This window comes from Rhinolophus sinicus, chromosome 12 (genome assembly GCF_057876585.1).
Source record: "Rhinolophus sinicus isolate RSI-liver-muscle chromosome 12, RSI-T2T, whole genome shotgun sequence".
NCBI classification, from domain to species: Eukaryota; Metazoa; Chordata; class Mammalia; order Chiroptera; family Rhinolophidae; genus Rhinolophus; species Rhinolophus sinicus.
Genome location: NC_142512.1, coordinates 43,358,538 through 43,385,629, shown reverse-complemented (window position 1 = coordinate 43,385,629; position 27,092 = coordinate 43,358,538). Strand labels below are relative to the sequence as shown.

General features: G+C 55.5%; 1 protein-coding gene across 4 annotated transcripts in view; it reads right to left on the bottom strand.

Annotated features, from left to right (window-relative positions):
- Positions 1–594: 594 nt before the first annotated feature.
- The window catches only part of CRHR1 (corticotropin releasing hormone receptor 1), a 48,611-nt gene continuing 22,113 nt past the window's right edge, over positions 595–27,092 (bottom strand). For 2 of the 4 annotated variants that reach the window (XM_074319581.2, XM_074319580.2), the window contains exons 2-13: positions 26,669–26,756; positions 18,080–18,199; positions 13,281–13,366; positions 6,926–7,032; positions 6,248–6,368; positions 5,871–6,024; positions 5,501–5,561; positions 3,318–3,390; positions 2,984–3,069; positions 2,672–2,807; positions 2,455–2,496; positions 595–1,866 (exon numbers count right to left, since the gene is read on the bottom strand). In XM_074319581.2, coding sequence (XP_074175682.1) covers positions 1,726–1,866; positions 2,455–2,496; positions 2,672–2,807; positions 2,984–3,069; positions 3,318–3,390; positions 5,501–5,561; positions 5,871–6,024; positions 6,248–6,368; positions 6,926–7,032; positions 13,281–13,366; positions 18,080–18,199; positions 26,669–26,756 — 1,215 coding nt within the window. In that variant the 3' untranslated portion in view covers positions 595–1,725. The remainder of the gene's footprint in view (positions 1,867–2,454; positions 2,497–2,671; positions 2,808–2,983; positions 3,070–3,317; positions 3,391–5,500; positions 5,562–5,870; positions 6,025–6,247; positions 6,369–6,925; positions 7,033–13,280; positions 13,367–18,079; positions 18,200–26,668; positions 26,757–27,092) is intronic. The other 2 variants (XM_088802304.1, XM_088802303.1) reach the window with 1 other exon arrangement.

The window sequence follows — 27,092 nt, the reverse complement described above, 5'->3', positions numbered from 1 at the left end:
CCCCACGGTCTGCGTGGCTCTGGGAAGTGCAAGGGCATTAATGACCCTTGGGAGCAGCCTTCACCTCGTGACTGAAGGAGTTGGTGGATAAATATCCCTCGCCTCTCGCGTTGGATGACAGATGCATGTGTCCCACTCCAGGTCCCCAAGCTTCCACAGCAGAATAAGATCCAGCTGCCCAGAGTGGCGCGGCCTGTGCACGCCGACCCTTCCTGCCGCCCTCCTTTCCTGGCCTCACCTCCCTACCGGCTCCCCATTTCCAGCTCAGCTCCTCCTTTGGGGCTGGGACACTCTCCTGTCTGGTCCCATTGCCACACCTTCGCTCAAGTTGTACCCCTGCCCACCATGTCCTTTGCTGGCATCAGTCACCCGCGGTCCTCTCCCTTGTAAGAGCTGTCCTTCTCAACTGGGCCTGGCAGGACCCAGCTCTTCCCCTCAGGGGCTCACCTAGTAGCCCGTCATCCCTGACGGGTGCGTCAGTGCCATCATATTTCCCAGCCACACAACAACCCTGAACACTGAAAACGGCCTCCATTTCTCTGCGGGGCCCTCTCCACCCAGCCCCAGCACAGCCCAGAACTTCACAAATGCTGGTTGAAAGATAAATATTATTATTTACATCAGCCACCCCCATCTCCCACCCCTGCACCCCCAAAGCCCTGCTCTGGCTGTCCAGTACCTCTGGACATGGGTGAGTCCAATGAGGGCTGGGCCAGTCTATACCCGGGTATAAGCGATCAGCTAGCTAGTTGCCCGGGGGCACTAGGGGCAGAGAAGGCCTGAGTGTCCCGCCCCTTCTCCTATCTTGGCTTAGCTAACGATGCTGCCCCAGAGGCCATCTGGAGGCCACAAGCTCCCTGTGCCCAGAGGCCAGGTCACTGAAGCCAGCAGGCTGATGGCCCCAACTATTAATTCTCTGCCTCTCAAAGGGAGGCTGGCTCAGCTGGGGCACATCCTGGCTCTTGCACACAGGCCACTCCGTCACCCTCCCACCCCCCATCTTCTCACAAAGTGGGAGACACCTGAGTCAGGAGGTTAGGGAGAGGGAGCCTATGTGGCCAGTAGGGTAGTAAACGTCCAAGGGTGCAAAGCAGCAAGGCAGGGCATTTCTGATGGTAGTGCCACAGGGCCACAGGAAGTTCTGGTGGCTTGGGAGGATTTCTACTGATATGGCCTGATGTCTGATGGTGCCACTGATTCCTAACGTCTCTAGGGCTCTGACAACATGGCACTGGCTCCCAGCGGTGTTGGAAGGCATTGCTAAGGCCTGGAGGTGTCATCATGGTGGTTAGGATGCTGTCACAACAGTTTCCCACGATGCCCCTGGAGCAGGGAATGGCCCGCACAGTTACCAAGGAAGCCCAAGGTCTCCAGTGCGCTGGCCACCTTGTGCTCTGGGAGAAGGAGGGACCGGTGCTGCTTTGGGTTTCCCGGCTCCCCATTCTCACTCCATTCCCAGTTTATTCTCTAAGGAGGACTGGCCCAGCCCAGTCCTATGGGTTATTTTCCATTTGTCCTGCGGCCCAGATGGCGGCTTCTCTCATAGGCCTAGAACTCTTGTTCAGCGAGGGGTCAGGGAGGGGCTTCCCAGGTCCCCGTGCCAGGGCTCCTGGGGGTGCAGTGTGTGGGAAGGAGCCGGTCCCCTCCACAGACAGGGCGGCCGACTGAGTCTGGCGACCATCTTCCCACCACAGATCTCGGGGGGTTGCTCCATGGCCCTCCAGCTCAGACCGCTGTGGACTGCTTGATGCTGTGAAAGCTGACACGGGTGGGGGACGTTGGGATGGACATGGCACGGGCTACACGGGCGCGGATCGAGTGCTTGTCCTGCCATCGGTGCCACCTCTTCCGGATGGCAGAGCGGACCTGTAGGCACAGAGCAGAGCATAACATCCGAGCTGGGATCTCAGGCCCCCCTTCTTCCCCTGGGGCTGCCATACGCAGCTGTACAGGTGAGCAGTGCATAGGTGTGAGGTGCACAGGGCCCCCCCCCAGACCCCCCCCCCACATTCACCATTCACGTCCTCAATGCTGTTCATTTGCATATCTGTTGGGACAGTTTTCTCAAGTGTTCTGAGGAAGCGGTGCCTTTCTCTAACCCATATGAAGGCGCCCAATGGCCTTTGCCATGAACAATCCCTGCCCTCAAACCACATGTATCCCCTGCCCTGGGGCTCAGTCCTTTGTGGTTTTCAATAACCCATTTCACAGACATTGATGAGACCGAAGCCCTGGCTCCTCCATACCAACTGCCTAGGGGAGCAAAGGAGTGGACTTGCCACCCCAGGAGCAGCATGGACGGGTGGCAAGGGCCCTCCTGGGGCCCTGCAGCACCCCTATAGGGACCTGGGGGCAGGGAGGAGAGGGCCAGCATACGGAGGGCAGCAGTAAGCTACAGACCATCTCTGGTCCCAACAGGTCCTGCCATTCTGAGCCCCAGCCCAGGGTCCTTACCTCGCTGTTGAGGAAACAGTAGAACACGGACACGAAGAAGCCCTGGGGTGGAGAGAGAAGGTGGGTCAAGGGACTGGGCGGGTGTGGCCCCATCCAGGTTCCAGGCTGCCCCTTCCCTCACCAGCCTCCTGCCCCTCCAGGCCTCTGCCTGGGAGAACGCCCACCCCAGGAGGTGCAGGGTGGGGGGGCAGAGCAGAGGGAGGGGAGGACGCTGTACCTGGAAGGATTCCAGGAAGGAGTTGAAGTAGATGAAGACGACCCGAGAGACCTCATCCTCCCCGGGGTTCACGAAGAACAGCATGTACGTGATGCCCAGGAGGGGAAGCAGCACCAGAGTGGCTTTCACAGCCTTCCTGGGGCGGGGCAGGCGGGGAGGGAGCGTCACAGCCCATCCCACAGGTCCCAGGAATGTCTGAGATAGGGGAGCTGGGGTTTGGGGACGGACTGCCAAGCCAAAGGGGAGAGAGACTCTGGGCCAGAGGCTGGGAGCTCCGGGGCCCCCAGGGCTGGGGGAGGCAGGACTGGCTACCTGTACTGAATGGTCTCAGACGTGGTGGACGCCCGAAGTTTGGTCATGAGGATGCGAACGATGTTGAAAAGGAAGATAAAATTGATCTGCAACGTGAGCACACAGTGGGCACATGTATGTGGGCACGATGTCGGTGGGGGGGTGGGGGGGCAGGTCAGGGACTCGGTGTCTCAGGGCTGGTTTGGTCCTGCCTGCTGCTCTCCCCCCACCTCGTTACCATACTCCTGGCCCTGTGTCCCCACCTCTGGGCCGGGAGATCCTTTGGGTCCACGGTAGGCACTGATTGCCCCTCCCCACTGTGCCCCTCTCTCCTGCCCCCTCCCCAGGTTCTTACCAGCAGGACCAAGATCATGGGGCCCTGGTAGATGTAGTCGGTATACACTCCAGGTCTTTTGCCAAACCAGCACCTGGAAGGCCACAGAGGGAGGTGAGAGGAGGGGTCCCAGTCAGTGGCGTGGGGGAAGGGCAGCTTGGTCAGGACAGGCCCCAGGCCCGGAAGCAAGGCGCTGGGTGCCCCAATTTCAACCCTGGCAGAAGGTCAAGCCACTTGATCGCACCATAGTGCCCCAGTTATCCCATCTGCAGAATGGACTGCATCCTCTATTATGATCTAAAACTGCAAGCAGGCAGTGTGACCCGGAGGAGATCGTGGATAAAACCATGGACTGGAACAGGCATGGGCGCAACACACCACTGCTCCCCTCGGCCCCCACTGTGGCTCTGGAACATGCCCACTGGTGGTGCCTTTGCCCTACACCTGTCCCGAAGTGAGCACCCAGCAGCTAGCAATCTCTGAATCTGGTTAATTGCAGCCTGAACAACCTCGAGGCCGAGATTTCATAGGTTCTACCTGTTGCAGGAGGCAGACTTGCATTGCATTTCCCTGAGTTCCCTCCAGCAAGCTCTAGGGAGGTCTTGGGAGTGGGCAGGGATGGGGCACCCAGGAAGTCCTTTGTGCAGAGAGGATGGCCCTGTGAGCATGCAGACCCACAGTGCTCAGCTCTCATGATGTCTCCATAAACCAGAACCGAGAGTTTATGTGAAACCTCTTATCTTTTTAAAGATTGGCAATGAACTCAAGTTTTCAAAAAACAATGCAGAACAAACGTGAGTTGTCCTAGGTCAACTCCAGTCCTCGGCTTTGGGTCTGCAAGTTCTTTCAGAGGTCTCATGACTGAATCCCTTCTGCTGCAGTACCAGCGTCATACCACAAGGTGGGGCTCCAGAGTCACCCAGACCGACTTCTGCAACTCAGGCGCCCTTTTCCCTCCAAGATGCATGCAGATGGACACTGGGCCCTTTTGGGAAACCTGTGCTTCCTCTCCTCCCCTGTACTCACACCCACACCTGCACACCTGCAGGCCCAGGCACCATCGCCCAGGGTTTAGGACGCTGCTGCTTTGGGACCGAGGCCCCACATCGTGTCGGGCAGCTGGCCCCCCTACCAGCCTGGGCCCCATGCCACCGGCCGTGAAAACGTGAAGAGCCAGCCAGCCAGAGTGAGGAAGGATCAACCTGATAAATATGAACATAATTTTCCAGGCTCCTTGCCCAGCCCAGTGAGGATGTATGTGGTGGCCACCCTCCCCCATAATGGTGGGGAGGAATTTTCACTATGATGGAGGCCGCCTAGAACCCCAGTCAGGCAGTGGACTGCTGAGAACGCGCTGGCAGAGAAGATCCTGGCACTCCCCTGCCTATGCCCCCTTGTCTGCCTCTGTCTTAGCCGCACAGTGGAATCACCTGGGCAGTTAAAAAACCTCCTGGTGCCCAGGTCACACTCCAGACCAATTACATCCAAGCCTGGGGCTCAAGCCGGGGCATCGGTACTTTTTAAAGCTTCCTGGGTGACTGGAATGTGAGCCAAGGTTGAGAACGACTGCAGTGGAAGTTGAGCTTTCAGGGGTGGCTGGAAATACCTGTGCCCATTTAATAAGGCACCTCAGGACTTCAGAGCTGGAAGGAGTCTCTGAGCTCGTCTGAATCAATTTCTATGAAGTCCGTGAAATTAAAAAAAAATCCTAAAATTAATAGAAAACATTTATACAGCATTTACTATGTGTCAGACACTATCCTAAATGCTGAATATATATTAACTCATGTCATCCCCACAACAACCCTTTGAGGGACCACTATTATTAGGATGTCCATTTATAGATGAGGAAACTGAGGCACACTGTAGTCACTAGCCAAGGTTGTGTAGCTTCGTAATGATGGAGCCACAACTCAGAACCTGGCACTCTGGTAACTCTCACGGGGCTCTGCCTGTCATGAGAGCCCAGATCAAAGAACCTGGATCTGCCAGCCCAGCCATACATCAGGCAGGGCACTGGTAGGGAGCCTTGGATTGAGTCTGGCCCCCAGCGCTCTCCCTTTGTAGATGAAGAAACTGTGGTCCTGACAGGGAAAGGGATGTGGCTGAAGGCCCTTGGGGAGTGTCAGGCAGAGCTGGGCTGAAAGCCTGGATCTTGGGGCTCAGGGGGCCCTGAGGGCAGTGAAGGGAAGGAGGTGACTTACTTCTCATTGTCATAGTACAGCTTCCCAATGGCCCAGGCTACGATGATGGGGAAAGGCACACCTGGGGAAGAGACTGGCTGTCACAGGGCCCTGGGGGTGGGGTCTGGGGGTGCAGGGCCTGCAGGACCTCAGTGGAGCCCAGAGCATAGAGGCGGGCAGGGGTCCCCAGGGTAGAGCTCGGACCCACTCACCCAACACTCCTCCTTCAAGATGCTCCCCCCACCCCCACCCCCAAGTAGGGGCAGAGGGATGTGGTGTACACCCCACCACCCTAACCTGGCCCCACAGCCAGCCGGCCTGAGTCTGGGTGAGGAGACGGCAGTGCGGCTGGGGCTGGGGGCGGGGCTGGGGGCGGGGCTGGCCCTCTCACCCCAGCCAATGCAGATGAACATCCACTTGCGCAGCCGGTCAGTGGAGTAGGTGAGCACGATGGCCGTGTGCAGGTAGCAGCCCTCCCCGAACATCCAGAAGAAGTTGGTCACGTGGAAGTAGTTGTAGGCAGCTGTCACCAACCTGCACCAGCCCTGCCGCCACACCCCCACCAGAGATGATGATGAGCCAGGGGACAGGGTGGGGGCAGCAGCAGTACCCCACCCTGGGCCCAGGGTCCTCTTGGCAGGACAGGGCACACCCTCAGGATCCGTGGCTGTTTTATGGGCTCCAAGGCCTGGCCCACCCTCTCCTCTACCAGGGCAGCCCACTCGCTCGGACCCTTCCTCTACCCCCGGCCTGCCTTCCAGGACATACCACATTGCTCTGGTGGACTTCAGGGCTCATGGTGAACTGGACCACAAACCACGTGGCATTGCGCAGGATGAAGGCCGAGATGAGATTCCAGTGGATGATGTTTCTTAGGCACCGGATGCTTCTGAGGACAGCAGGGGAGGGTGGATGATGGGAACAAGGGGAGGAGAGAGGATGAGGGGTAGGCGGCAGCACCCGTCTAGCCCAGATGTCTGGATGGGGAAAGTGAGTGGCGCTGACTGGCTGTCACACTGGGAGGGGCAGCGGAGGCTCTCCTGATGCCCGCCCGAGGGGCCTTTCCTACCTGTGACCAGCCCAGACCTAAGCTCCAGGGGAGAGCCTACCACAGCTGATGCTTCAGGACCAGGGGCTGCCCCTTCTCCCATGGGCGCCCCCCTCCCAGGTTTGAGGGTCAGAAAACAATAAAAGGCCTCCAGCAGGATGCCTCCCTCCCGGGTTTCAGCTCGGATGCTTTGGCCAGCCCCTTCCCCCCCCCCCCCCAGCAGTTACTGGGCAGAGGGACAGAAGTGATCCTGCCAGAGGTGCCAAGAGACTTGGGACTCTATATCTGCCACCCCCTCTCACTGAGGTGAGGGGGCAGGACTCCCTTTCCCAGCAGGCCCTTGCATCTGACTTCTCTGCCCTGCTCAGGGCCTAGGGACAGTGCCGGGGCCTTCTCACCTGAGTCGCAGAAACAGGACAAAGGCCACCAGGAGGGCCACGAGGGAGATGCAGTGGCCCAGGTAATTGATGATAATAGCGATGTGGTAATGCAGCTTGCTCTTCTTCTGAGACCGGAGAGAGGGGTAGAGGTGAGGCCCCGAACAGCCACACCCCTGCACCCACTTGGACAAGTAAGGACAGCCCCCGAGGGTGGCCGGGACAGAGTGGTGCTATACCAAGAATAATTGCCCCCTTCCTGAGCCCCTACTGTGTGCCACGGGTTGCCCTGGAGCAACGCTATATAATTTGAGATTGTGTTTCCTGTCTGTCTGTCCCGAATCCTATGCTCTGTCCACTGCTCTGGGTTGTTGGACAAACATCAGCTACCTTGACTCTCCGCGTCACACAGCCTTCCCCGTTTTGCACACACAAGCACATGTACACGGCTCACAGGTGTGCTCTCACACTCACATTTCCTTTGAGTCCAAACGCCCCGGCCCTGGTGGGTGCAGGCACCAACCCTCCAGGACTTCTTTCCTCCCTCCATTTCTGGGCAGAGCCAGTGTCTTCTCAATCACCCCCAAAGCCCTCCTGCTACAGCTGAAGGCTGCCCCTATCGGCAAGGTGAGGAGCAGTTGCTATGGATTAGCATCCACAGAACCATTAGGAACTATAAATAAAAATCTCCCAGGCTCCGTAACTGGCTTCCCAGTTCCTACACCTGGCACAGGGGGTCTGCTTGAAGGGAATGGGATCCTATAACAAAGCCCCTAACGTCGTTACTTAATTCATTTCATATACTGCTCGTCCTAAGGGATCAAGTCTCACTCTATCCATCTTCCAGATGAGCAGGCTGAGACCCAAAGTCAGCCCCCCAAGGGATGTGCCCCTGCCTTAGGACATCCAGCAGACATCCAAGCCACGCCCTCCCTCCCTGGCTCTCCTTGGCCCCCGCCACCCCCCTTCTGAAGGGGTGTCCTCACGGCAGAACCTCTGGGGCCAGAGTCCCAGGAAGCTCTGCTCTAAGGGCTACTTTTCCTGGCAGAGGCTTTCAGGACCATGGCGGGAAATCACATTAGCAACTCAGGCTCGGAGTGGGTGAGACCCAGCGAGGTGTAAATGGAGGCAGGCGAGAGACAGCGAGGAAAGGGGCCATGCAAATGGGGAGGGTCTTTGAGCGCCTGGCAGCAGATGGCAAATCTGGAGACTCCGCGCACACATCCAGTCTGGAGCTGGTACTTAATTACCGTTTATTAAATTTTCCACAAATCCGCACTGCAAAGCCCCTGGGTAATAACAACGTCTGGGAGCCCAGAACAGCACAACACCCCAAGTTCGTTCACAGGCCCAAGTGGACAAGATGAGCTCAGTGTGGGGGAGCCGCTTCACCACCTCCTGCCAGCAGCTGCCCCGCCCTGGTCCCCCCAGAAGCTGCACCTGTGTGGTTTGGTTTGGGGTGAGATAAGTCATTCATTAAGCACCTAGTGTATGCTGGGCACTAGGCCAGGTACTTTGCAGATGTTGCTGGTTTTCTCTCACACTGCCCTCTGAGACTGGCCTTTGTCCCTGTTTTTCCAGCTGAACAGGGTGCATAATGGGCCCAAGCCACCAGCCAGCAGTCGGAATCCAGTTCTGCTTGGTCTTAAAAACCCTCCTTCCCCTGTCCCCACAGTACATTTCGTGGGGGATAAGCAGGAATTGAAAACAGAGGCACTCTCTCCATCCTGCGCTTCTCTAGGGAGGATGGGGGCTCATCAGGGCTTTTTCTCCACGAGGCTGAAAGGGGAGAATTGGGCTAAATCTTTTGGGGGCAGTCTCTGCATGACTCCTCCGGCTGGAGGCCCAGGCTGGGTTCTAGCCCTGTCTCTCAGCTGCCACATGTGAGATGCAGTCTGAGAAAAAGCAAGCCAGCTGGGGGTGGGGTGGGGGGTTATAGTGCGGAGAGAGTCCCAGATGGCTGCTGGACAGAAGGCAGCATCACCCCAAGTATCACCGGGCGACACGGCAGGTCACACTCAAGAAATGGCCAGAGACACCATTTGAGATGGTCAATAACACCCTGAGAGGTGGTCAATGACACCCAGAGAGAACAGCCAGCAACATCCTGGGAGACACACGGTGACACTCTAAGAGACCCTATGACACCCTGAGAGACAGCCCGTGACTTCCTGACTGAAAGCCACCCAAAAGACAAATGAACAGAGCCAATCCCTGGGGACCTGACCGGCACTCTGTCCCTGTCCAGTTTGAAGACCTAAGACTGGCAGGTACACTGAAGAAGGTGGCATAGTGTGGCACTGGGCAGAGGCCACTCTGCTATACCCTCAGTGACCAGAATCCAGTAAGTAGCATCCAGCCAGTTGTGACCAGACTCTCTGCAAGACACACCTTGTCCAAACAGGCAGCCCTGTCAGGCTTTCTGTCCTGATGCCTTTCAGGATGGCACAATGAGCTCTCCCTGTCTGGTCCCCACTGCCCCTGCCAAGCTCCCCCACTCCAGACTCTTCCCGCCCTGGCCACCGCCTCTGTGGCTCTTCTTCTCCTCTGCCTGGGTGTCCGGAGCTTCTCCCCCGCCCCGCCCCCCTTCCTCTAAGTGTGGTCCTCAGACTTGCAACATCAGTGTCACCTAGGAGACCGCAGGGATCTTAAGGAATGCAGAAGCGTAAGCCCCACCCCAGATCCATAGTCAGGAATCTTTCGTCTGGCAAGAAGCCCCGATGAGTCCTAAGCACTTCAGAAGCTCTGGTCCAACGAATCCCACAGTGAGCAGTGAACCCCAGACCATAAGCCTACAGCCACCAAGTCCCACTCATGTCCCACCAAGCTGTGCCCTCCCAGGATGTACCAAGGCCCTGGCTCCCTGTGGGGGAGGGGAGCAAACAGTGGGGCAGGGAAGCAGAGTGTGCAGGAGGGGAGCAGAATGTGGCAAGTGTCATGGGAGGTGGGGGAGAGTCTGCAGCAGTGGTGGGGTCACTGCAGTAGAGGGAGACAGTATGTATGGGGTGCTGATATGGGGGCGGGGGCCGGTGCAGGGTGGTGCTGGGGGGGGGGTCAGTGCCATCCTGGAGGGCTGGGCCATGCATGAGCCAAGCTACCCAATGAGGGACTTGTCCCTGGTGGTGATGGCTGTGGGCAGGTCCTCTGTGGCCTGGCCTCTGGGCACCCACACAAGTCCCATTTCACAGGCAGCCAGTCTGCCAATCTATTATCTGTGATTCCTCCGGTGCTGGTGCTTAATTAGGGCTTAGCCAGGGCCCGGGCTCAGAAATCAAACTGGCTGCTTGGTTAATTGGAGACTCTTCCTCTTCGGAGTATCTCCAGGAGGAAACAGGGAGTCCTGGGAGTGGGGAGGGGCCTGGCCAGGCTGGGGGCTGGCAGAGGGGATGGCATTTGTTAATTAAATGATAATTAAATTAATTGATCACCCAGAGTGCTAGGCAACGGGGCAGGCAGGGGCTGCCCGGGAAAAGGGTGGGTGGCAAAGCCAGGCAGGGCAGGCCGGGATGGGGGTGAGCAGTGCACCCTGGAGGGATGTGTGGTGACCAGAGGAAGGGGTGCCCATGTTACCTGGGTCTCCTCATCAGTGACCCTCCCACTCTGCAGGTGTACATTACAACCTCTGTTGACCTCAGGTAAGATGACAGGCAGAGGGGAGGCAGATGAAGGAGTGCCCTCCAGAGGTCAAGATACCGGCAGACATCACTCTTCCTCTACCAGGAGGCAGAGACTATATTACTCTGAATCCGTTTACAGACGGACCAGGAAGCTGGGACTTAGTGGGGCCCCCCCACCAGTTACCTGCCCAGAGTCAAACAGCAAGTGTGTGGGACCTAGAATCTGAATCCCAAGCCTTCTGCCCCCAAAGCCCATGCAGTTCCCATCATACTGACAAAGGGGACCCATGAGAAGGTCCTGCTCCCGAGTCCTTCTTGCCCTAACCCTGCTGGTGGAGAGAGAGACCCCTGTCCTGGCAGACGGGGTGGGAGCTGCAGGGTGGGGAGGAGGGAAGGCTGAGGGCAGCTGACCTCTGCCCTTGAGTCTTTGAAGGATGTTGAGGGGTGAAGGGGCTGCTGAGTGCCCCCCCACACACCCAACTGGAAGGAAGGGGCTTAAATTAGAGCAGGCGAGATCTGAGTGAACCATGGACTTCCCCTGACATTCCAGAGGCGCCAATGCAGGGAGGGCAGCTGGGAGCAGCTGGCATCTCCAGCTTTGCTGATTCCAAGAAGGGGATAGACACCTGCTCCTCTGGGGTGGGGGAGCATTTGTCTGTCCTAAGGCAGAGGCTGGCGACCTGACCTCCAGTTGCAGATACACCGAGCTGGAGATACATTGTCTGTCTCTGGCTTTGCAGACCCAGCAGGATGGCCCAAGCACAGGGGGGTGGGATGGGTGTTGAAGACTTCTTGCCTTAGCCGTGCTGGCCCCATCGCACCCCTGTCTGGTCATCACCTGTGGTCTTAAGAGCTGCTGACAGCACTGTCCTGCCTTCTTGAGTACAAGCCCCATTTCCCATCCTTCCACTGCTCTCCGGTGCACCAGGTAAGGTGTTCCCACCTCATTGATTGGTTTACTTGTGTACCCTACCCCCAACCAAGCCCATCTCTTCTGGCCCAACTATGTTTCCTGATCTGGAGCCCCACCTACCTTCTCTAATCCAGAGGGATACCCTCCACTCCAGCCCCAGGACTTCCCAGATTGGTTCACTGTGTGGGTGCTTAGCAATCTGGGGGCTACCCCAGCCTGGGGTGGACCACATGGTCGGGCCTGTGTGATATGAGATGCCAGGAAGCCTCTCACCCTACATCCCAAGTACCTCTCACCCCGCCAAAGCAGAGGATTAAAGAGCACGTCATTCTTTTAGGCTAAGCCTTGCCCCATCTTTGCAGCTTCTGGAAGGAGACAGTAGAATCCCAATATCTTAGTGACGTGAAGCCGGGCAGCCTAGGGGAGGAGCTTACCAAAGCACTCAGAGTTGGGTGGGGTGTTAGGTGGGGAAAGCTGTTTTCCCACCATCAACCTCACTTCACACCAAGTACTTGGCAGTGGGCAAAGGAGAGCCTGGACTCCAAAGCCAGGCTCTGACTCACTCTGGTCATGTGACCTTGCATGAGTCCCTTTCTGGGCCTCAGTCTCCCTATAGTGAGGTGGGTGGCACTAGATCAAAGTTTCTCACTTTCTCCCCGTCAGAAGGCCCCTTGGGGGCAGATTCCCAGGCCCTCCTGGGAGAGTTTGATTACTGGGTGTTGGGTGTAGCCCTGGGACATGAATTGGAGCAAGTGCTCTGAGTGACTTATTCCCAGACAGATCAAGATGGGACAGAGGGTCTCCAAGGTCCCTTCCAGTTTAGATCTTTAAGGCACTGGAATTCCCCAGACAGCCTAGACCAGCCCTCTCTCTTCCACACCCCAGAAGCCTGGGGATCTCAGACACCCTGGGCACCCTCCCTTCTGCCCTTGGCTTTCTGCTCCCTGGTTCTTCCAGCTCCATGGCCCCCACCTTCCTCAGCACCCACTGAAGGGGAGGTGGAGATGTAGGGAAGGGGACAAAGGGCACAGAGCAGCGACACCAGGAAGACAGGTGTACCTGTGCATCTGCCAAATGTCACCCTTGGAAGGTTATTCATTGTGGCACTGTTGGTAATAACCAAAGACTGAGAAGAAAGATTGAGTAAATAAATTACGGTACATCTGTATCATGTGCTATTATGCAAATGTGAAAAAGAATGAAGTTGCTCTTTAGGTACTGATGTGGAACAATCGCCAAGACGGATAATTATATGAAAAAAACAAGGTGTTGAACAGGGTATATATTTTGCAATGTTTCTGTAAATACAGAAAAGGATATATGTACGTAATTCCTTGCATATGTAGAGAACGTCTCTGATAGAACGCTTAGGAAATTGGCAAAATGGTTGCCTCTGAGGAGGGAACCCAGAGGTGGGAGGGAGACTTTCTCTGTATTCCCACCTGTACCTTTGAATTCTGTGTTACGTGGAAGCAATATCTTCTCAAAAACATTGAAATATTTTCAAGGTCCTCCAAGGGCTTTCTGGAACTTCATTGCTTCCCCTCACCCCCATCCCTGATTCTGATAGAGCCCCTGGCCGGACATAGATGTGACGCTCAGGTGGGTGGGCTGGAAAATGGATGAGAACCCGTCCTAGGGGGTGTGGGTAGAAGGAAGGAAGGAGGAAGAAACGGAGGGAGGGAGGGAGAGAGGAGGACCCAGCTCATGGCTGCCTGAAGCCCACTTGACACAGCCTCCCTCGGGGTGCTTGAGCTCTGGCCCCTGGACTCTGACTGGCAGCAGCCACGTAACAGGCACAACCCCCGGCTCACCCCTCAGAAAGGCAGCCTGGGGCCAGCCTCACCTCCTCACTGAGGATCTCCTGGCACTCCGAGTAGTTCACGCGGGCAGCCCAGCTGCCATTGGCTAGGCATTCCCGGTAGCCGTTATCTGGAAAAAGGAGAGAAAGTCAGAGTGACCCGGGCTCCTCTCCCAAAGAGCAACCTGGGCATCTGTCTGTCCATTTGTCTGCCCATCTATCCATCCATCTGGGCCAGCACAGGGGCCTGATTGCTGAGGGGATGAGAAAGATACTACCCATATCTTTCTGCCTCTTTCTGTCCACTGGCCTCCAGCCGGGGCACAGTGGTGACTGCAATGCCTGCCAGTAGGGCCACAGCTCTGCCCACTCAAACTGGCACAATCCTGCCCATGGGACTTGCCCACGGGCAGGCTTGACCAGCTCACTGGGCTGTTTCCTTGCAAGCCTTTATGGGAAAGCAGATTACGTGGTAGGTGCCCTTCTGAGAAATCTCCCATTTCGGGGTCTTAGCAAAAAACATTGGTGAGATCTGACGAGTCAATTCTCACTCACAAGGTTGGGCATGGTACGGTGGAAGGGGATGTGGTGACAGCTCACATGGCACATAAAGTGAGAGGGTTTCACGTGGTGAGGTTTCCCATGGGGAGGGGTCCTCACGTGCAGTGTTTCACATGGGCTGGGGCTCACAGGGCCGGGCTTGGAGAAGGTCCCAATGGTGGCATTTTGCCACAGCAGGCATTATGTGGGAGGGTCATGTGGTGGGAACATCCATAGGGGAGGCCTCTTGGGACAGAAAATGAGAGGTGGCAGGAGTGTGCTGGAAATGTCGCAGGGGGTGGGTCCCACGTAGCAAGTATCTCATGATTGCGATCTGCTACAGCCGTCTCCCAGCCGGGCACATGGCAGTTGGGATAAAAGACAGGAGAGGGGCCCTGGGGGGGGGGGGGGGGTCCGTACAGCCACCAAAGAGACATTCCCAGAGAGGATGCAAGCTCCTTGTCTTTGATTGCAGCCCTGCCACTTTCTAAGAAGATCAGGGAGGGCCTGTTCTCTGAGGCCTGACTTCAGGGCTCTGGGGTGGCTGGAGCCGCACAGAGGGTCTGACCCGTCCCTGGGGCACCAGAGCCCTAAAGCCCAGTAGGGAAGGGACCCAGGAAGATCCTGAGTCTTTTCTTGCCCTGCCCCACCCTGTACCCCCCTCTGGCATTGGTGGTTCCAAAGATGTTTCCTTGAGTTAATTCTGGCCCAGAATCCAGGCAGCACTGGCTGGGAGAGAATTGGGTCCTGAGCCGTTTCCAAAGCAGCCTCTGTCTGGCTGCAGGCCTTTCTATGGCTCCTGCTGACCCTCACATCACAGGGGACAGGAGGAGGGCTGGAGAAGCTGCCTGAGTCACAGTCCCTGAGCCTGGGGCCAGGCTGGGGCAGAGCACTGCATGGGAGACAGGCAGGGCCCCAGGGCCAGCTTAGCGTTGCTGTGCTGTGTGAGTGACCTGGGCCAGCAGGCCTCTCGGGCCCCTCGCTGTGTATGAGGAAGGGCTGGACCAGCGGGTCTCCGAGGTGCCATCCAGTCTGGGAGCTGCGTCTCTACTGGCAACATCAGAACAAGAGGGAGATGATGGGGTGGGTAGCGGGTGAGGAGGCGGAGATGCTGCTGTGTCCCCAAGATAGGGAGCCACAGCCGGGCTTCCAGTGCTGCAGGGCTGAGGCTCCTCTCTAACCCCACTCCCCGGCCCGCTGTTGAGAGGCTGCCCACACACACCATGCCAATGGGGAAAGGAGGCTAAATGGACGTGTAAAGCTCTGCTCAGCTTCCCTGCCAGGGGACCTGAGTCTCAGCAGAGTTGAGCCCTTGGGCAGAGTTGGCAAAGATGCTGCCGATTCTCTCCTAATTGCTAAATGAGGGATAAACTACCCGAGGGCTGAGGGCTCAGTGATAGGGTTTTCAGCGAGTTCTGGGGAGAGGCAAGGAACCAAAGGATCCAGTGTCTCTGCTATGGGCCGGAAGTGCCTGGGACCAGAGGCTGCTCTGGAATGTCTGCAAAGAAAGAGACTTGGAGGCAGAGATTTGGTTGGAAGGGGCACAGGGATGGGAGTGGGGTGGGGGTAGGGGGCACGGGGAATGGTTCTTGCCCTACGAGAGGCAGCACAAAGCAGTGTTAAGAACACGGTTCTCGACCCAGGCAACCTGGGTTCAAATCCTGGCCCCACCCCTTACCACCCTCGTGACCTTGGGCAACCTGTCAGCCTCCTTATCTACAAGATAGGAATGACCTTAACAATGGTTCCTACCTAACGACTGAGTGAGCACTTTTAGTTCACCTGTGCACAGTACTTGGCGCTCTACCTGGCATGTGGTGTGAGCTGTTCTTTTTATTATTATTGTCTTGCAGCTGTATTTACATAACCTCCCATAAGATTCAGAATCTGTCCCTCGTCCCTATCAAAGGGGATACTGGTGGAGATAACTGGAGGCACCCCCTTGGCTCGAGCCCCCCTTTCGCACCCCACATGTGGGTGGGAGCCTGGAGTCCCTGCCAGGCTGGGTCATCTGGAGGGAGCAGGCTTTGGTGGGGAGGCAGGAGGTGACCCTGGAAGAAAACAGACCCAAGCAGGGAGTCGTTGCCAGGAAGGATGCGACCTCCTTGTCTTTGATTGCTGAGCTGAGCAGTCCTCCCGGAGAATCACGGGAAAATGGATATTTTTGGAAATGCTTCCCATCCCTTTGAAGATCAGATGCAGCCGGAGGGAGGGCATGTAGGGGAAGGCCTGGAAGTCCCAGCACAACCTCACCAGTAAGTGAATTAATTAGTGCTTAATGATTAGGTACAGCTCTGGGTTCTCACTCGCTGTGATTGCACGGGCGTGTACCTCATCGTTCTGGCACTGCGGCACCTGGAAGTGGGGGTCTGTCAGCCCTGCCTCCACATCTAGGGACCATCACCCCCCAGCTCCTGTCCTGGGACCACAGACGGAAGAGCGAGGGAGCCAAGAGAGCACCCCACCCGAACCTCCCACCCACCCTGCAGGTGGAGCAACCGAGGCCCAGAGACGGCCGGTGCTGAGGGAGCCTGGCTTCCACTTATGGCAGGGCCGGCAGATCGAGTAGCACGTGCCCAGGCACTAAGGTCCGAAGACGTTTACTTTGGGGCACGTCAAGTCACCGTTGGGGATGAAAGTGAAGGGAGCTCGTAGGGAGTAGCCAGGGCAGGGCTATAGCCACAGAGAGCCCGGCTGGCCCCATTCCGGAGTGTGGGCTTGACCATGGAGGCGATAGGGAACCATGGAAGGGTTGACTCCGAGCAAGGGTGTGACAGAGTCAGATGTGAAATAAGGGTTAGACGTGGGGTACCTTGGACAGGGACAGTAGCACTGGGGATGGAGGGCAGGTAAGGTTAAACATGGTGGAATTGACAGGAGCTGGTGCCTGAGAGGGAGAGGGGCCTACCTCCTCCTGGAAACCCGGTATCACTGCCCAGTCCATGTCCTCCTGTCGGCACACAGCATTCTGGTGGCGCAGCACGAGGGCTCCAATTCCCTGTTTGACCCTGCCTCCAAGCTTTGTGACCTCGGGCAGTTCTCAGCCTCTCTGCCTCCATTTCCTACTTGTAAGATGGACCTATTAAATTGGAGGCTGGCTAGCTGTGCACCCCAAGCTTTTCTCTTCGGTGCTTCTGCTCTTCCTCCTGCCTCCCCACTCTCCTCCTAGTCTTTCTTTTCCTTCTGCGGGTGCCAGGCTGTGGTTGAGACACATGAAGCCGTGTGGTCTGGCTGTTCCATCCCCCTGCCCAGTCCCAATGCTTCCCCAAGGCCCTCCCACCCCTCCTTGGCTGCAGCCCCACCCCTAACCCGCCTAGCCCAGCTGGTAAAGGAGAGAGGGCCAGGAGAAGGAACTTGGCAGTGTTAAGTTGGACAAAGCCATAGCATCCAGCCCTCTCCATCCTCAGAAAGGGGCCAGAAGAGGTTAAAAAAAAAAAAAAGTGCAGGTCTTGGAGTAAACCACTTGGTATCTGTGGTCACCCTTTGTACCCTCTTGGGGCTCTGAGCTCAGGCCCACCAGACCCTAAAGGCCGACCTGGGACCCCCACCCTGCCCACAGCTGTTGCTGTCTTGATAAACAGGGGCTGTGAGTCATTGACAGGGGAGAACAAATTAATTCTGAGGGTGACAGGTGGCATGGCAAGGAGCTGCAAAGCCTGGAGGTGGAGGCTCAGAGCCTCAGAGCAGTGAGGTGTTTACATGGGGATCAAATATCCGAACAGACCTGGGTCTGTCCTTCCCCACCCCACCCCACCCCACCTGTGAGCCTGCAGGCAAGGCCAACCCCCTCCCTGGCTGTGGAGTGAGAACTGAGTCCCCCACCTCCTAGCTGGAGGGCCCTGGGCAAGCTTTGTAACGTCTGAGCTCAGGGTTCTCATCCCAAGGTTGGGGCTATTCTGATGATTCCTGCCCTTCCTCATGGAGTTGTTGGAGGCTCAAGCTGACTAACCCAATCTGTTAACTACAAAAGAAAGTGTCAGACAGACCTGGATGCAAGTCCAGCTTTACCTCTTACTAGCTGGTGACCGTGGGCAAGTTCCTTAACCTCTCTGAGCCTCAGAGGTCTTGGTTATTGAACGAGCACTACAGAGTTATATATAGTGTTTTCCAGGGGTAATGTGAGAATTGGCAATATGAGCAGAGTGCCCAACAGAGCACAATGGGGCTTTGGTAAATGGGGGCTGTACCCACGAGAGGTACTGTTATTGTCATTATCATTAGTTCCCCTACCTCCAACAAGTCCCCAGCTTTCCCCATCCTGTCCCACCTCCCAGCAGATGGTCTGCCCTCCAACGCGCCCTTACTTGTGGTGTTGTAGCGGACACCGTAGAAAAAGGCAGGGCAGGGTCGAGCCACCAGCTGCCCTGCGGGGCTCCGGGGCCAGCAGGTGCCAATGAGGTCCACGGATGCATTGCACTGCAGTCCTGGGGGCAGAGACAGCTGGTGAGGCAGAGCAAGGTCCCCATTCCAGTGTCCTGCCACCTCCCCACTGGCCCACACTCACACACCAATCGTGTGTGAGCAACCTACAGGAGCAACGACCCCAAGTGCAGAGCGGAGCTCCTCCTAGGCGGATGAGACACCGGGGGAGGAATCTGGATTTGATGCTATGGCACTAGGGAGCCAGAGTGGGTTCCAGAGCAGAGAAGGAACAGAGACAGCAGGAGGTGGTGTTAAAAGTTGAGGTCCTGGCTGGCATTTAGAGGAAGGCTGGACGTACTTCAGGTCCCCTGCTCTGTAGCCTAAGGACACTTCTTGCGGCACCTCATTGGTGCAGACTGGAGCTCTCAGACTTCATAGCTTGGAACAGACCCAGCCAACCGCTGACCTAGCCCCCCTCACTTGTCTTTGGAACCACACCACACCTGCTCTGGCCTTGCAGGGAGGAACCAACAAAATGAAGTTGGCCTACCTTCCAGCTGGCCTGATGACCACTTACTGAACATACACTGTTTGCTCTGGTCTGTGCTATGCCCTAGGGGAGGACTGACTGAGAAGGGGACCATGGGGACAAAATAGAGGGAGACACCATCTGGGAGAATAGAAAGGACACCAAACCAGGAGTCTAGAATCTTGGCTCCAAACTGAGCTGTGCTAATTTGCTGCATGACCATAGGCAAGTCACTTGCCCTCTCTGGGCCTTAGTGTCTTTATGAAGTGATTGGATCTGATCTGATCAGAAAGTCTTAATCTCAGTTCATGGAAGCGTTAAGTGTTCATAGAGACTCTGAAATTAAATGAAAAAATGTGGTCTATACATGCATTTTACTTGGGAAAAGGACCATGGCTTTCACTAGATGCTCAAAGGAGTCTGACTCAAAACAAGGATGTAAACAGCTGAATTAGAAAGAAGCTGTCAAAGTCCCCTTCCAAATATTTACTCTTAATTAAAGAGCTTTTTGAAGTGGAGTTTATGTGTGTGTTGGGGCAGAGTTGAAGCCACAGTAATTCTTCTGGAGGGTAGGGTGGCCTTTGGTCTCAAATGGGAGGGTGCTGAGGATGGTCCTGGCACCCCTCCTGAAGCTGCCCCGTTTTTCTCTGCCTTTTGATGCCCTTCCCCTGTATAAGGCTGCTACACCAGTGCTGTCGAGACCCAATGTGCCTAGCACGATCAGAGGGGTTACACCTGGGACTGGCACAAGAATGCACAGGCAGGCAGGGAGAGACATGAACCAACGCGGGAGCACCCTCTTCGGGGCTGGGCATCGGCAGCGGCCAAACCCTGGCTGGGGCCAGCCTGCCATCTCCTCCCCAGCCCAGCCTTCCCTCAGTCTCTCAGGAAACAGCAGTGGGTTAGATTGGTGTCTTCTCTTTGCTGGGTGCAGGGCAGTCCTGACCAGCACTTGTTCTAAATGCTGGTTTTTCTTTCCAATCAAAGTTATTCCCAGGGTGTTCGTGCAAATCAGGGCTCAAGGGGCAAAGGCCTTGAGGCCAAGTGATTTAATTGAAAGAAAAAGAAATCTGGATTGAGGCTTAACGGATATGAGAAGAAGGCAGGCCAGGCGGCAGGGGTGGGCCAAGCCTGGGTGCTGTGCCACAGTAGAGCACCGGTGAATAGCATCGCAGAGTGATGGTGGGGGCAGTGGAGTGAGGAAAGCAGGCTGAGATTTTAATCTGTCATGTGTTGTGCTCATAGTGCTGGGCCCGGGGGAGGGGGAAGCTGAAGGCATGTGGCCGTGGGGAGGGAGGGATAATATTATGAACTACATTCTGATTTTTCAAAGCCCTTCTTCATAAATTTCATTTGCTCCACATCCACCCTGCAATGTCATTATTCCCTTTTCACAGATGAGAAAACTGAGTTCCAGCGAAGTTAAGTGACTTGCCCAGGGTCACGAGTCAATGAGTGAAAGAACCAAGACTCATAGCCAGATGTTTTTGACTTGAAATTGAGTGCTCTGTTTGTTACACCACATTTCATGCCAAGAAAGGGAGAGGTGACAGTCAAGGAGGCAGTGAGGAAGGGAGCAGCATTTACTGAGGGCTGACTGTGTGCCAGGCACATGACAGGTGCTTTATATATACCATCTAATTTAATGACACCATCATACCTTCCTTAGTAGGTTGTTCACTCCTTCACTCATTCATTCACAGTATCTTCTGAGCTACGCACTGGGGAGATTAAATGGGGTATCATGTGTGGCAGCACCTGGCACTTGCCTAGCACACCCCCAGTCACACACTCCCTTCCTTCTTCCTCTTTCTTGCCTTGGACAGTTCCCCAGAGCCCCTTCCACAAAGAACAGAGGGCAGGTCTGGGTACCAGCCACAGCCAGGACCAGGCCAGAGCCAAGGCAGGGACTGGCCACTGAGCAGATGGCTCTCCCAGCCTCAAGGACCAGCCAATGCTTAGAGCTCTGACACCTCCCACAGCTGGTCTAGGTCTGAGGATGGGAGCAGGCAGGGCAGCGCTATTTGCCCCTCAACTGGGATATGGATTAGGATTCCATAGCACTTACTGTGGGTCTCACGCCACCTGCCAATATGGGTGCTAATTCTCCCCATTTTATAGATAAGAACGAAACCGAGCAGTCAAATTGTTTATAGTCACACAGACATTAAAAGGCAAAGTGGGTTTTGAACGCTGGCTTTATGACGCCTGCCCAGGGCTCTATCCACTGCACCACAGCTGGTCCCAATGTGGGTGACCGGCTCTCACAGCATTCGGTTGCACCCATCTCAGCATCCTGGGTGTCATGCGGGAGACCCTGCTCTCTGCGCCATTTGTCATGCAGGGGACCCTGTGGGGTCTCTGCTCCCGCTCCCCATACAAGAACGCAGGATATGGTGAGGCCAAAAAGGAACACCCACGGAGCCATAGGTAGGGGAGTCATACCACTATATTCTCTCTGGCGGCACTATACTCTCACTGGAGGCTGGATCCACACTGTCCGCAAACCGCCATCCACACTTGCCAGCCCAGCCGCCATCTTCTTGCTAGCCCCATTCTTCCTCTCTTCTCTCCCTCTCTCTGCTAGCGTAGCCACAGCAGTTATATTAGTGGCCAATGGCTCACTGGTTACAGCTGACGGCCAACTAGCCACAGCTGATGGCCATGCAATCACAGTTGGCCATTTACTACCCGAGCCAGCACCTGTCCACGTGAGGCTGAGAGCCTGGAAACTACTTTCTGGGGCTCTGCCCCCACACTGGGTTCCTCCATGTCGTCATGCCTCTCTCCCTCCCCAACCCAAGGATGAGTGGAGAGGGTACAGGGTAACACTGCCGTGGACATAACCTTTACATTAAAAGCCCAGAAAATTCTGGATGGAATGAAAGTCTGCATGAGAGACCAGAAGAAGAGGGGAGAGAGCTTGCAAGAAGGAAGATCAGAAACCAAATGGAAGGGCTCAGGAGACGAAGTTCCCCTCCCTCATGGATAACAGGCAAAGGCCTGAAAGCTGGAGCTGCGTGGGCGGGGTCCTTGGATACCTGGTAGAAAGTTCAATAGGGCGTTGGCTGGGTGGTTTTAGAGATCTGGCTGAGCAGGGAGAGGGAGGGAGGGAAGAGAGGAGTAAAGGAAGGGTGGAGGAAGAGAAGCGGGGTGGGGGGGAGCAGAGGTCTAGGGAAGGGAGGAGGCAGCAGGACTGGGGCCTCAGGAACGGTGTCCCAGTCAAGTGGGCGCTGCCCACGGGACTCCCCAGCCTACTGCCTAGCAACGCTTCCCGCCACGTGCCCCACCTCTGCAGCGGACACCGGGCCCCTGGGGATTCTACAGACTGGGCCTCCAGAAGGGTGTATAGGTCTTGGGGGGTGGAGGGAACTAACATTTGTTGAATACCACTCTATACCAGGCGGTGTGAAGGGCATTTTACATTACGAAATTCATGCCACTCGTTCAATCCACTCGACCACTCTTTGAGGATAAGAAGGGGGGAGGGGCAAGTGAGCCAGGAGAGACGGGGCTAGGGAGGAAATAAAAGAGACAGAAAACTGAAACTAAAATAGGGTGAAGCAGACAGAAAGCCAGGAGGAAGAGGTACAGAAAAAAAATAAATTCCCGAGGTTCAGGGGACTGGGAAGGAGTGGATCTCCTAGCTGGGAAGGGAAGGAGACAGGAAGGGAAGTCTGTGTGTCATTCAGGATATAAGGACCTCGAGGTCAGGGCAGGGGGACTCGGATTCTTGGGCCAATGTCCGTCCCCTCCAGTTCCCACTCCCACGAATGTCCAACGTCTCCTGCGCTCCTGGCGGTTATTTCCCCACCTGGATATCATAGATCTAGGGTGAGTAGCAGCTTGGACCAGCGTAAATCAGCCTTGCAAGTAGCCAAGCCAGTTTACCAGCCCCTAGCTTGTTAGGAGCTAACTCCTCCCATAGCTTCCTACCCCACAGCGCCCCTCCTGGTCAATTAAGTTACTGACGGGGAGGAACACTCATGAATGCTCTTAAGCTGTTGATGACCATCTAAGAAATTTTCTAGGATCCACCAATAAATAAAATAAATGTCCTGCCCTCGGTGATGTGGGGGAGCCAGTAAACAAACAAACAAACAGACCGACTTATCTATTAACTAGTGAGAAATGCTATGGAAAAAAACGGAGAGTAAGGAGATAAAGACTGACAGGGGTGCTACTTTAATTGGTAGTCTCTAAAGTACTCACATTTAAGCAGAGACCTAAATGAAGTGAGGGAGGGAGCAGTATGCATACCTGGGGAAGAGTGTTCTAGGCAGAGGGAACAGCACGTACAAAGGCCCTGAGGCAGGTGTGTGCTTGGTGTGTCTGAGGTGTTGACGTTTCTGTCACTTACTGGCTCACCCCCTCATTCATGGGGCAGCTAGACCCCTTCAAGGTCTTTTGGGGAGGTGTGGAGCGAGGTGGACTAAAATAACACATAAAACTGGTGCTGTGTCTTCCTCCTTCCCCACATGTGCACAGAGCAGATACATGGGGGCCCACACTCCAATTGCCCCAAACACCTGCAAATGGAGGGAAAAGAAGTACCTGCCTGTGAAAAACACTTGCTGAGTCAGGAGCATGTAAGCGGCCTGCTTTAATGAATAGATTAGAACCCTTTGAAGGTGGCCTATTGGATGCTTGTGCATGATTGGACGCTGGTTTCTTCCCCCAAGTAGGTTACACATTTCCCTTCAATCATGCTCAGGGTCCAAACGTGCTCAGCAGATCCTTCCATGATAGATAACTTCAGAGGGAAATTGGGACCTGGCTCCTGTCCCAGTTATGTCAGGTCTCTCACCAGGGGTTTCTGAATAAACCAGAGTAGGTGGGCACTTGGCAGCAGCCCTGAGGCTGGGAATCCGATCCTCCTCTTTGGTTTGAGCCCAGGAGAGGGATTCAGCCAAGGTTGTCCAGAGGGGGAGCTGCCAGATGGCCCAAAGGCAGCTTCTGAAACACACGTGCTTGCCCATTCAGAGGAAGGTACTGCTGGGATGAACGAGCAGGGGCTCTGCCTGCTTCACCTGGCATGGAGAGGGAGGCAGAGTCCTGCTCTTTGCTTGGCCTCCTTGTGGTTGAGCTACCTTTCTTCTGGCTTGGCAGGGAAGAAAATGCCTTTTTAGGGTGGGTGATTTGTCAGGACAAGTGAGTGGGCTCTTCATTTTTGCATTCCCAACACCTAGCACAGTGCCAGGCATATAGTAGGTCCAGAGAAAAATCAGGGGCCATGTGCAAACCCATATGGGCATGGGAAACTGCTGGGGTGATTCTGCACCCCAGGATGACTGTGCTGGGCCCCGGACACCACAGCTCTCTGGGCAGCCACGTGGCATGGTGCTGGGAAAGTCTGCAAATGGGCCCACTTGCTTCAAATCTTGGAATCACTGCTTAGTATCTGTTTGTGCTTGGGCAAGTTATTTAACCTCTCTGAACCTTAGGTTTCTATTCTGTAACTTGGGGATAAAAATACTCCCTGACTATATTGTGAGGATTGAATGACAGGTAAGCCATTAGCATGGTGTCTATAATTAGTGGGCACTAAATAAACATTAACTATCATTAATTGTTATCATCATTCGCTACCTTAAGACAAGGGATAGGAACTGATGACCCTCGGTCCTTGACAACAATATGATTCCATTTGTCTCTGATGTCATTAGTCAACAATTCTATCACTTTCTGGCACTGTCACATTCATGACATGATTTTGAGTTGCCAAGTCTGATCTGCCACATGATGGCCCCGGGGACCCACCCTCTCCCTGCTCCTGGCATGTAAGAAGCCCCCCCAAAGGCCCTGGCTCAGTGCCAGCTGCCCCGGCCAGACGCCCATCCATCTGTCCTCGTCCCTCCACCCCACCCTCACCATCTGTCTCTACCAGTGCCCATTGGTCAGGGTAGGTCTCGGAGTCAGAAGACAAATAGTGCATTATCAGAGGCCATTGTGAAGGTTGATGGATTGTGTGCCATGAAGCCAGGCACGCTGGGCCAGGCTGGGGATAGGGGCACAGAGTACAAATCATTGGGGAATGAATGACATTCATCATGGCCTGTTGCCTTCAAGGACAGGTTACACCCGTGAGGAATCAGGGATGTCACTTCTCCCACAAGCACAATAAGGAAGCAAACGGAGTCTGACCCAGCTCCAAAGCAGGAGGTGGGGAGCGGGGAGTAGTGGCGGGGGGGGGGGGGGGGGGGTGAGAGGGGGAGAGGGAAGGGCGCTTCAGGCAGGGCCTTTCATCTCTGGCCCAGCCTCTGAGCAGTTCTCCCTCCCAGTCTCTCAAGACTAGAACTCCAGACTCTTGCTCAAGAATTTCCCAGTTCCCCATGGTCCAACTTAGCCAACTTTGCAACCAGATGCTACAGGCTCCCAGTATCTCTCCAGACTTACAGCTCCTCCCTCCTCACCCCTCCCCTGTCCTTCCACTAAGTCCACCTGACGGTCCTCGGTCAACACTAGCTTTGGCTCAGAGCATTGAGTCTTCTCTGCTGGTCCATGCTGAGTCTCTCAGAGACTCACTTTGAAACCTCCTCCTTCAGGAAGGCTTCCTGGATTCATACCACCCCTGATCTAACCTCCCTGCTACCTCCACTATAGTGAGCAATTCACTATAGTGCCTTCCTCTCATCTCAGCTATCTGATAAGTACTTTTAAAAGCCTGCAGATGTTACCAAAAATAATAAGTAATACTCAGTAGTGGTGTGGCACTCTACAGTTTGTGGAATATTACCACAAAACTTAGCGCATCTAATCATAAAGGATTCTTGAGGCAGGTGCCATCCCCCCAACTTTACAATAGAGCAAAGTGAGGCTCAATGGGCTTCTCCAACAGCATGCGCCTTGCACCTAACTCATAGTACAAGTACATGTCTGTGGACTTGACTCCTGGACCAGACTGCAAGCCCCTCTTTGCTCCCCCAGTGCCTTGCATGGGGCCTGGCGCATAGTAGGTGCTCAGTTAATGAGTTGGATTGAATCGAGGAGAGACCTAAAGAGGAAAATGAATCACCAAAGAGCAACGAGACTCCCTTAAACCCTCCGGTACAGGGGCCCTCCCACCTGGCTGGCAGCAGCATTCCCAGGGCCCTGATTCAAGGGGCCAGGATGAGGGCTCAGGGACCACACCCAAAGTTAGAAAAGGCATGACCTTGAGAGTCAGACATAACTCTCCCATGTAACTCTCCTGTGCCACAATTTCCTCAGCTGTACAAATGGGTCTTAAACTCTTGTGAGTGTGAAATAAGATAATTATTCAAAAGCACTCTGTTAAAAACAATGGTGAAGTTATACAAGTATTAGTCATATTTGCAGTTCTGCAGTATTTTCACTGAGGTGGTGACAAGCATGGGGCTGAGGAGCGCATTCAGAAGCCAGACTGCCTGGGCCGAAATCTTGGCTCTGGCAATTCTAAGTTTTTCCCTCTGTACCTCAGTTTCCCCATCTGTAAAATGAGGGTTCCAGCACCTACCTCAGAAGGTCACTGTGAAAACTGGATTAATATAGCTCAGGTAGCTGCCGCAGCACCTGGCACATAGCCCCCTACAGATTTATGCTTCGGGCATTTTTAATAGCACAAAACAGCAGCTTTTCTCCTCACGGATATCTGAGCCACGGCTCAGCCCCCTCTCTGTTGATTCTCACAGCAGCAAGGGCCGGGGCCACTTCGCCTCTTGTCTACCCCAAAGCAGGGGCGATAACTACTCAGCACACTCGCCATGTGCCCCTCCTATGCCCATGGCAGATGCTGTCACCTAATCACAACTCTCCTTCCCGCTGCAATTTCAGGAACCTCCTCGACACAGCTCTCCCTCCGTGGAGAGAGGATGAATTGCGTGGGCCCTAGAGAGGAAGGCCGCCTGCTAGTCCTGCCTTAGGAATAGTCACGGCTCCGTGTGTGGGCCCTGGGAGACCTTGGCAGGGGCAGGTGGTAGGGCTGTGGTAGGTGACAGGGCTCTGGGGACCTGGACTCTTGCAGGAGCAGAGTGGCGACACTCACCAGAGATGTTGCTGACCAGGGACAGGCTCTCGCAGTGCTGGTCATGAAGGGAGGCGGAGATGGGACTCAGCCCCAGGAGGAGAAGGGCCTGTGGGCACAGGGTGACAAGGGACATGGTTAGACGGTGCCAGGAGCAGGCTGGCCTGCAGCTTCCTGCCTCCCCTCTTTTCCCCCTCCGACATGTCTCTTCCCAGACACCTCCCCACACCCAGCTTCCTCCCCCATGTCCTCTCTGCCCCAAAGGCCTGGAGCTGCCCTGTTCTCCGAGGCCTGGAAGGGAGGCTGGTAAAAGCAGGGGTCCAGGTTCCCAGGAGAGAGGGGATGTTTCTCCCTGAGGGTTGGGAGTCCCTAGCGAGAAGGAAGGCCCCCAGATAAACAATCTGCCTAAGGAAGCCGCCTCCATCCCCATGGGATCCCCAGCAGG